At 38.0% G+C, this 10,000-nt stretch overlaps 1 protein-coding gene across 3 annotated transcripts in view; it reads right to left on the reverse strand.

Moving 5' to 3' along the window:
* Window positions 1-420: 420 nt before the first annotated feature.
* ck (unconventional myosin-VIIa ck) overlaps window positions 421-10,000 on the reverse strand; it is a 23,677-nt gene continuing 14,097 nt past the window's right edge. Inside the window, exons 7-27 of one of the 3 annotated variants that reach the window (XM_089071235.1) lie at window positions 9,814-10,000; window positions 9,489-9,654; window positions 9,261-9,391; window positions 8,781-9,176; window positions 8,289-8,669; window positions 8,056-8,211; window positions 7,323-7,916; window positions 6,821-7,030; window positions 6,244-6,621; window positions 5,100-6,140; window positions 4,591-4,835; window positions 3,994-4,354; window positions 3,797-3,915; window positions 3,322-3,718; window positions 3,069-3,251; window positions 2,792-2,993; window positions 2,434-2,562; window positions 2,195-2,291; window positions 2,006-2,103; window positions 1,748-1,917; window positions 421-1,582 (exon numbers count right to left, since the gene is read on the reverse strand). The exon at window positions 9,814-10,000 is cut by the window's right edge and continues 70 nt beyond it. In XM_089071235.1, the coding sequence (XP_088927361.1) occupies window positions 1,376-1,582; window positions 1,748-1,917; window positions 2,006-2,103; window positions 2,195-2,291; window positions 2,434-2,562; window positions 2,792-2,993; window positions 3,069-3,251; window positions 3,322-3,718; window positions 3,797-3,915; window positions 3,994-4,354; window positions 4,591-4,835; window positions 5,100-6,140; window positions 6,244-6,621; window positions 6,821-7,030; window positions 7,323-7,916; window positions 8,056-8,211; window positions 8,289-8,669; window positions 8,781-9,176; window positions 9,261-9,391; window positions 9,489-9,654; window positions 9,814-10,000 (5,848 nt within the window). In that variant the 3' untranslated portion in view covers window positions 421-1,375. Of the gene's footprint in view, window positions 1,583-1,747; window positions 1,918-2,005; window positions 2,104-2,194; window positions 2,292-2,433; window positions 2,563-2,791; window positions 2,994-3,068; window positions 3,252-3,321; window positions 3,719-3,796; window positions 3,916-3,993; window positions 4,355-4,590; window positions 4,836-5,099; window positions 6,141-6,243; window positions 6,622-6,820; window positions 7,031-7,322; window positions 7,917-8,055; window positions 8,212-8,288; window positions 8,670-8,780; window positions 9,177-9,260; window positions 9,392-9,488; window positions 9,655-9,807 lie in introns of those variants that run through there. The other 2 variants (XM_089071234.1, XM_089071236.1) reach the window with 2 other exon arrangements.

The following is a 10,000-nucleotide window of genomic DNA, read 5'->3' on the forward strand; positions in this document are numbered from 1 at the left end:
AAGCAATGTTGGGAATTCTTTGCGAGCATCGTTATATTAGTAAATTTTCGCTTTTTTGTTCATAAATTTTTTGATGAATTTGAGATCTAATCTTGTCTGAAATTTGATACGAGAGCCAAAGTCGAAATGTTCAATACTTTTCATTTAATGAATTTAGGAATTTCCTTTTGTAAATATATATGTGATGTGTATTAAAAACGAAAGGCAATTCCTTTTTAAGCGAATGCGACTTTCAGTCATTATTCTGTGTACTTGGTTCCTTTACCTTCTTTTTTTACGAGAGATAATCGAAATACCGTCATCTCTGAAAGGAAGTCAGATAGCATCGCCTTGGGAATGTTTTCCCGAAGAGATCCGTGTTGGAAAGGGGGAACATCGGTATACATTCCATGGGAATTTACCCACGATTAACGCCTGTACTTTGCGCGTGGAAAATATAGTCGTCTTTATTCACAATTATAAAAGCGAATTAATAGTAATTACATTCTTACGTGAGGCGTTTATTTCGAAATTATACTCTGTAGATGTAGCAAGGCAAATTTTGAGAATTTGATTTTTATATCGAATTATTTCGTACCCTTATTACATGCGAGAATTCGTGATTTCCCAAAATTTGACTTACGGCATGTACAAATGGACTTGTTGGACGGATAACATTCTGACTATTCGCCATTGCCTATTGATTTGCAGAACTATTACAAATGCATTTCTCTCAAATACAAAATTATGCATAGCCACTATTATGCCCATGTTACACTGATGTACACACGGTGTATATAATCGCTCGGAGATAATAATATGACAATATGGATTTCAGCCCCAGATTTGCCAATGATGATTAACGAGGCGATAAAAGGAATAATATTTTATACAAAGTGATGAAAAATTCTTAATCGTAAATAAATCATGTACAAATCTAACAACTTGTGTACATATAAATTGTTATTTTTCTTTTATGAATTTTTATGAATTATATAAATTAACAGGTATAGATATGCAAAAATAATAAAATACAATACACTATATTTTATAATATAAACTGTAGCATTATGTAATTTTTTAAAGTTACCTGCACAGAATTCTTACATCTTGTATAACGTAATATGAACGATGATAAACATATTAAATATGTAAATCATAAATCTAAGTTATTTTTCGTCAATCAGTTGGAGATAAATCTACGAAGGTAAAACGATGTTACGAACGGAGTTTGTCGTAATATGAAATAATCTTAAATCGATGTGCATGTGCTCGCTAAAAAACCAAACTGAGAAAGTTGAGCGATTTTAACATTAGCACCTTGCAAAATATATCTGCGCCGTTCAGTCGCGGTCGCATTGTAGATTCATATTTCATTGAATTGTAACTTTTGTTATTATTTGATTCGTATCGTGCGTTGCTTATTCATATTTGTGAGCATTAGCGAAATATATGAGGTCAAGAGATCATCCATCTTGTAACCCAGTGAGGTTTCGCATAAGAGTTTCGAGCCACGCACGAGGTTCCCTATTGTCATATGGAAATAGGTATTGCCGGATGACCAATTAGAGATTCTTGTAAAAGGATGCGTAATAAGTATGTCCTGGAAGTATACGTATGATTTTAACATATTGTTAATTATCTTTAAATTGATAAAATGATAAGAAGTTGATATTGTTGATATCAATTATTCACACTTTTCTAATTCTACACTAATATACATTCTTTTCATCGAAAAGAAACAATGTGAAATGATTATCCTTATTACCTTTGATTGAGGATGTATGAGGCTCACACCATGTTTATTAATGGCGATTAATAACAACTCGGGATAATTCGGTTCCGTGCTTTGTTTTACTTCGAAGAACGCGGAACCGAACGTCGGCCATCGATATACGATCTTCAGAAATGTAATTTTCGCATCTTCCGGACTCATGCCTGAAATGAAGTAAAGTAACCTTTGCAATTTTCAATTATAACTTTTTTCATAGTAAAGAACTCCAACGAATCGTTTCATGCGTCTTACCAGCATCTTGATTATAGGCTGCGATTATCGATCTTTTCCAATCATTAGCACTTTGTATCTTGATCAAATCACCCGGGATGAGTTCTCGTAGCATTTGTCTGAAATCAAACATCACCTTACTCTATAGTTGCGTTTGTAACATTTCTCTCTCGCAGGACAATAAATAAATAATATGACGAATAAGCTTACGGAATTGCTTGTAATTCTTGCTTGCTTTCGCCGAATCGTACTCTATACACTAAAGCCGCCAATCTCGATGCTTCTTCTTTCGTACATTTATGATAGCCTAAACACGTTTATCAATGACAATACATCATAGTCGAAATTATAAATATTAGAAATATTAGAAATTATATATATAAAATTAGAATGTTGTAATGAGACGTATAGACTCGTAATCAGAATTATAAACAATCGTCGTTACTTGCCTCTCAGTAACTTGGGAAGTTCTTGATGAAAATGGAAAATCAAATCAGCGTTTCTGTCTTTACCAGGAACTGTATTTGTCCAAAGTTTCTTCATAAAGAAGACTTGGTAGGTAAACTGTGGTGACACTCCTGAATAATATTGAATATTTAATATCAAAATATGTCTGCATAAGTCTGAATGTATGAGCGTATATTTATTAATATAACGAATATAAAAAAATTTTTGCTTATATTTTATCAGTCTATAGTGAAATGTATAATCAAAAAGATATTTGTAGAATTTTTTTTGTCTCTTTCCATATTATAGTCCCATGTTGTTATAGTAAGAGAATGAGAACATAAAAAAACAAGGACGTACCATCTCGCGATGGTCTAGCTTTCCTGATCCAATCCGTTAAATGTCGTACGAAATCGAAAAAGAAATCGCCTTCCGGGACAGAAATAACCTTATCAGCGATCTTGACAAATAGACTAAAACCCTCAGCAGATCGTAGATTAAGTCTTTGCGCAATATTCTGACAAAAATCTTTCGCTCTGGTAGACGAATCAACTTCAAATGCCTGTAGGTCAACATTATAAATTGAAAATAGTCGATGATCGACAGAAAAAAAGATCTGTGGAAATAAAATATGTACCTCGTCCGTATCGTCAGGGAAATAAACCTTGTGAAATATTTGTGTAGTTTTGTGCTGAATAGCTTCCACTTCCACTTGATGCGGTGGATACTTTCGTTGACCATTGCGTAACGTTTTTTGCAATCTTTGTAAGGAGTCCTGCGATATGGGATGGCGTCTTGTACGCAGAAATAGAGTTAATTCCTGGTAATGTAAAAGATAATATAGATAAAAGAAAAGAGAAAGAAAGACGAAATTCTATTGTACGTTATACCTTCAAGAGACTTTGACTACAAGTGAATAAGCCAGTAGCGAGCCACATTAATTCCCATCCTCGCTCTTCGCTCAATCTGTTTCGATTATCGGTGAGTTGTTTCATAATCTGACAATAAATCTCGTCTCGTAAAATTTCATTTTTCAACGGCCCGTCAAAAATCAGATCGGTGTACTCGTTGCCAATGCGCGGTCGTTTCGTGGGCAGATCGCCCATATACTTTAGAATGGCATTGAAAGCGAAGCACGCTTCTTCGGCCAATTCTTCCTTGGACACAAGTTTCTTCAGAAGGGGTTGCTTTATCGGTTCTCTAGAGTGATGCCATAATTCATCCGTATGACCACGTCGCGCGGATGTCAAAGTCAACGTCTTAGACATTGTCCTTTTTGGTGGTGTTCTGAGATAAATGGAATCGGAGTTGTTTTAATATTGTTCTTTTGCAGAATATAAAACATGATGTTAGCTTTCTATTTACCGGAAATGATCGATTGCGTATTCTAGAAGAGTGTGAGGTTTATCGCGAGAATCCACACCATTAATTTGCTGCGGATAGAGCCTGCGACTATTTTCTGTACCTTCTATACTGAATAAGGCCTGAAAAATTATAATCGATGATGAAGAATAAAAGTTCGAAATTTCCCGAAAACAAGAATAATTTATACATTAACATACCAATATATCATTTGGTGGTTTCGTCAAGGAAGGTAGAATGTAAACCGTCTCAGCCGGGAAATCGCCCTTCTCGCCAGTCCTCTCACAAATTCCGACGTACCATCCCGAATTAAGCACTGTTTCGCCGGTGCTCTCGTCTTCGAGGACAATGAGATCGCCCTTTTGAAAATTCAAAAACGACGTGCCCTCGCCGGGTGCTTTGTAATCTTGCAAGGCTATAACAAACTTGCTGCGCTTCTTTAGTCCTTCTAAGAAATATACTACCAGATCACGAATATCCTCCGCATTTGGGCTTTGGAATGTGAATTCTTCTCCCCGTACCGTCGATAAACTGAACGTTTGTGTGAACATCTTATTTGTTCTATATGAAAATAACATCAAATTCAGAATATATAATGTACCATATCAAAAATTTTTCTTTCTACTTTTTTCACACCTTATAATTTGTGTGTGTGTGTGTGTGTGTGTGTGTGTGTGTGTGTGTGTGTGTGTGTGTGTGTGTGTGTGTGTACACGCATGTGTGTGCGCGCTCGCATAAATTTCTTTTAACTTTTCTTTTAAATAAAGACACTTGATTTTAGTTGCACTATTACGTACTTTTGACTAGATACGGTGGTAATTTCGGGGAAGGATAACTCGAGAAGCACTTGCTCCTGATCATCGACAACATACACTCCGGTCCAATTGACGGCTATGATAACGTCGTTCTTCGGTAAGTTCGGACCGGAATTTCTATAAGCTTCGTAAAAACGAGAAAATAACAAGGGCCATTTGAACTTTGCGTATCCGACTATGTCCTCTTTAACGCGTAGTGCTGGTACTTTCTCTTTCAAGTAGTAACTCTGAAAATCAAAAGTTGAAACTAAAAGTACGAGCTAAGAACGAGAATTTAGCACAATGTATGTACATGCATCTTTATAATTAAACGACGACATAGTTTTGAAATAATTTGAAGTTAGGATTCTTTCTTAAAATAAAAGTAAAAACGCTTCTGAATTCTATGCGCTTTGCTTCTGAGACTGGAATATTTTTGTCGTTATCCCGTGCTTTATTTCGAAAATATCTTATTTGTTCTTGTTGTCCCTGTATAAAGACAGGGAACTCACTTTTTTATACGCTTGTAAGACAAGGTGTCCCCAACGATCGATCGCTTTATCGACCCCCGTCAGACAATAATCTGGTATATAATTCGGCAAAAGGGTATACAGTCTGTCAACATTCATATCGGTGTGGTATTCTATATAATATTGCTGCGCCGCAATCATCGCTAGATCCTCCTCCTTATCGCACCGATACTCGCCGAATTTGACGCCGCGTACTACTTGTTGATAGATCAAATTGGTGGCCACTTGATCCTCGGTCGGCTCATGCCAAGGCGCGAAAATCTCCTTCCTGAAGAACAACCTCCATGGTGCATTCCGTTCCTGTGCGCCTTGCTCCTTAGCATATTGCTCGCACTGCGAGATTGCGTCCATCACGTGATCACCGCCACTGCCCAAAGACGATACCTTGTCGAACAAGGCGATATATAGAGAGAAGCCAAATTGGTCCCTCAGCGAAATCTTGTCGGACAATTGATTACACAATTCTCTAGCCGTGGTGGCCGAGTCGGCTAGCAAGGTTTTTGTGTTGCCATCCATAAAGGTAATTGGCAGCATAATTGGTTTTTTTGACTTCGTAGCTTGAAGTTCCAGCCAGCTCGGAGGTTGATTGCGAGTGCCGTTGTTGAAAGTTCTCTTGAGTCTGTCCTCACAATAGGGCGCATAACCAGGCGGTCCCTCCCTGATAAAGGCTCGTAGGTAATTGACAAACTTTTCAGAGGGCGCGAAACAACCGACGCAGAGAGATAGTAGGATCCATCCTCGCGCATGTGATGATTTTGATGGATTGTTGGTCAATTGCTTGCAGATTTGGCAATATATCTCATCTCGTAATTCGGCGCGCAATATACCATGGCCGATGATAAAGTGTAATTTTTCGAGGTTTGATGTAGGTCTAGCCTCTAACCAGGATTGATAGCTGTCGGCAGTGTACTCGTCCTCTTGCAATCTTCTTCGCACATCCTCGCCTAGCTTGTTTTTTCGCTTCAGAGTTAACGATACTAACTTGTGCCTGATTGAACGCGGCTTCTGCTTGAGAAATGTTTCCTGGAAGGACAAGTCTCACTGTAAAATAGTCGTCCTCTCACAAATACATTTGGATTAAAATTTATGTAAATTTAACACTAATTACAGAAAGATTTTCACGTACAGGATCCATGCCCATCATCTGAGCTTCTTGAAATTCTTTACTTCTTATAAAATTCCGTCCAAGCGTCGCCGTTACTTTTGACATTACTGAAGTTGTGTCTCTGTCCATTGTATGGAAACGCGGTTCGGGTAAATCGCCCGTAAACCGAAGTATAGTTATCCACAGAGCCTGAGCAGCCAATTGGTCACCTTGTGTGTGTAACGGCAATAATGGATGCTTGAGCGGTTTTCTAGAGTATTGATGCGTGATGTTTCCTTGGAAATATGTGGCCGCGAATTTTTGAAACTTGAATTCCGATAAATCCTCTTCGTCCTCGGAGGCCATTTGAATCGGGCTAATTATCTCTTGGTGTTGATCGGCTTTCGGTACAGGAAGATCCTGTCGGAAAAAAAAAACGATAATAATAATACATATTTTCTCTATATGAGAAAAGGAAAATGAGATTTTCAATTTTAAGATTTTTCCACCGTGCCATTAGATATTAAGCAAACTGAAATCGCGTCAATTTTATTCAATCTATTCCTTGACAGTCTTTTATAACTGGCTCTCAGTGACGAATCGAGTTGTTACGACTCACATTAAATACAGACGTTTCCCTCGCTGGTGTTGGAGCTTCACTGCTGGAATCTGGCAAGAAATCGAACATGGCTTCAACCAATTTACTATCATCGACTGGCTCGTCTTGTTTTTTGGCCGCATCGTTTATCAAATTTTTTTTAATTTCCATTCGTCGCCTGTCCTCTAGCTCCATCTCAATCTCTTTTCTTTCCAGTTCTTGCATACGTTCCTGAAATTTACACATGTCATATTGTACAGTTGACAACTATTACATAAATCGCTGTGACTTGGTAAAAGGATCTAATCTTGACACCGATCAAAGGATCACCGGACACCGATCTATATGGATAATCAATATTTTTGCGTAAATATACGATTTTGCTTCAATCATTATACTATATTTTATCAATATATGGCGAGCAAACTTGCAAATTTAACTTCCACGATTCGCTTCAAAGTAAAGTTTTTAAAGTAACAGATGTAAAAATTGATCTATTTATATTTATCATTTGTGTATTTACCCTGTAGTTTTGTTCTGCAATCTCTTTGGCTCGTTTATTGCCTTGATCTTTTAGTTCACGTTCTTCTTTTTTTCGCAGTCGTAATGCTTCCACATGCAATCGATACTCGTATTTGATCTTCTTATATCGTCTCTGCGCGATCAGCCTCCTTACGTGTGCCTGTATCTTCACTATGGCCCACAGTTTTTTTCGAAACATCTTGCGTACCAGGTGACCGCGGGCTCTTGCCTGAAGTGCGACGATATGACCGCGCAGGTGTCTAAATCTGTGCGACAGCACCCGCGATCTGATGAGCGCCTGCAATCGCATGTAACCGATTCGCATACGCTTGTATCGCTGACGCTGCGCGTAACCCCGCCAATACTTTTGTACAATCATCACCGCCGTCCTCATTCTGAGGAATCTTCTCCTGTAAACCCAACCGCGGATATTGCGCTGTAATATCAGGATTTTGCGCGTCAACACGCGATCACGTTCCTGCTCCAAGAACAGATCGTGAGCATCTTTGAGAAAGACCTTGGTATGTCCAAGCTGATAATCCGATCGACCCAATACCGCATGGCAGATTTTCGAAGTCGCCGTGCGGCAATCCACCTGAAGTTAATGAATAAAGTTAATGAATCTGAAGTTACGAATATTTAATCTATATGGATGTGGAAATATTCAATGAGAAAGTGACTGAGATAGCAGCCACGAATTAACAAAAGTTGACTTTTGCGATAGATTTATCCACCTTGTGCGCAGGTGGAATGCCCGAAATAAGAAATCGATATCTTTCCACAAACTCATGGAAAGAATGACGGATAGGGTAACCAGCTCGACGAATTCTGATAGTCTCCATCATACCGGAATATCTTAATTGTCGGCAGCAGAGTCCTCGGTCAAACATCTGGAATCAAGTGTCACATGATCATACATTACTATAGGACAAAATTAAGTAAGTCGAGATATATCGCAAATGCTTACCATCGGTTTTTTATATTCGTTTGGTTTGATACATCTTATGAAGAATGGTTGACAACTACACAGAGTTTTCATGAGCGAATCCAACGATTTCTTAAATTGTGTCGACAATGTGGGAGCTCTCTTCCTGGTTTCCGATCCCATGCCAATGTCTTCGACGAAGCAAACTTGGAGAAATTTATTCGACGATATATGAATAAGTTGTAACAAGTCCGCACTAAATGTATCTCTGTTCTTCTCTAAGAAACTTCTTGTGTCATAAAAGACGACGCCTGCGAAGTGATTTAAGCCGAAAGACGTGTTAATATCCGATTTAGGTTTCAAGTAATTCCTATGACTACCGTGAGTCTTATGGATTTTGGCCAACATGGTTTGATCCGTGCCCTGAAAATTGACGAATCATATTAGAAATAGCGAACGGCTAAATAGATCATTGAGAGTGATTGTTTTTTTGATTATCGAGAGATCACATTTCTCCTAAAGTGACACTCGTACTTTTGGAAATTTTGATTCTTCGTCAATAAGCGCCATAATGTTGAGTTGTTTGATAGCTATCAAGTCTAAAGCGTCCTGATTATCGACAAACTCTATATGCTGCCAATTGATGCCCTCATGATTGTACTCCTCTTGCTCCAGCTTGAATATATGCTGAACGAAAAATTGTTGGAGGTTTTCGTTGGCATAATTAATACAGAACTGTTCGAAGCTGTTGTGATTGAAGTTTTCGAAACCGAAAATGTCCAATACGCCTATAGCACTGCGGGAATTATTCTTCGGCCTGTATATGGCCTCGTTAATTTTCTTTACAATGTGTATGAATAATCGACCGTATATACCCTTTACAAATGCGTCTCTGATGTCGACTGATTGATCTCTCGACAACGTGGAAACCTATAGAAACATAAAATATCCAGTTTCCAGTTTATTTTTAAACAAGAACTTTCTATAATTTTTTATATATTGAAAAATACCTACTACTGTCTCACCGTGTGCAAATATAGTCCTGCGGGTGAGGGCATCTATCAAGGATTGTACCGGCACTCCCAGTAAGTACGCTACCCTTTGTACATTCGTTTGCTCTGGAATCTCTGTAGCGTCTAAATTATCTGGAAATTATGAAATGTGATTAACTTATGTGATTAACACGCAGAGGTGGCAGCGACGGCGAATGTGTTTCTCTCTTTTTCTTATTAAGTTTTATACCTATAACAGTGGCTCTGTACTTTATGTTGCCCATATGTAATAAAGCCGCGAGCAATTTAAGTACTTCCCAGATTTCTACGTCAGAGAACAATAAAACCTTCATAGCTGATCTTATATCGGCGAATTCGGCCGCATCGTCGCGTCCTTCGCAAGTAATACCGCCACCCTGAAAATAAAAACAATAATTACATATAATAATCGAATGTGTGCAATTAAAAGTTCATATCGTAAACATCTATAAATATAACGTTTCCCGTTTTCCTTTTTCTTTTATCTATCTTTGGAAGAAGGAAACCATCGGTAATATACTAATGCTTACACTTACTCCTATGAGATATTTGTATGTAGAGGCATCTTCCAACTCGAGCTTTTGTTTCTCATCCTTAGAAAGGCCAGCTAGCATACAATAGAAAATGTGATAATTCCTTTCATCCAAGCTTTGGGATACAATTCGTGACTTTTCTAAAAGATATTGCTCTATCTTTGCCCCTTCTATTACGCCTTGTTCGTTG

Source organism: Pogonomyrmex barbatus, unplaced genomic scaffold, assembly GCF_055798465.1.
Source record: "Pogonomyrmex barbatus isolate J1 unplaced genomic scaffold, ASM5579846v1 scaffold11, whole genome shotgun sequence".
In the NCBI taxonomy this organism is placed as follows: domain Eukaryota; kingdom Metazoa; phylum Arthropoda; class Insecta; order Hymenoptera; family Formicidae; genus Pogonomyrmex; species Pogonomyrmex barbatus.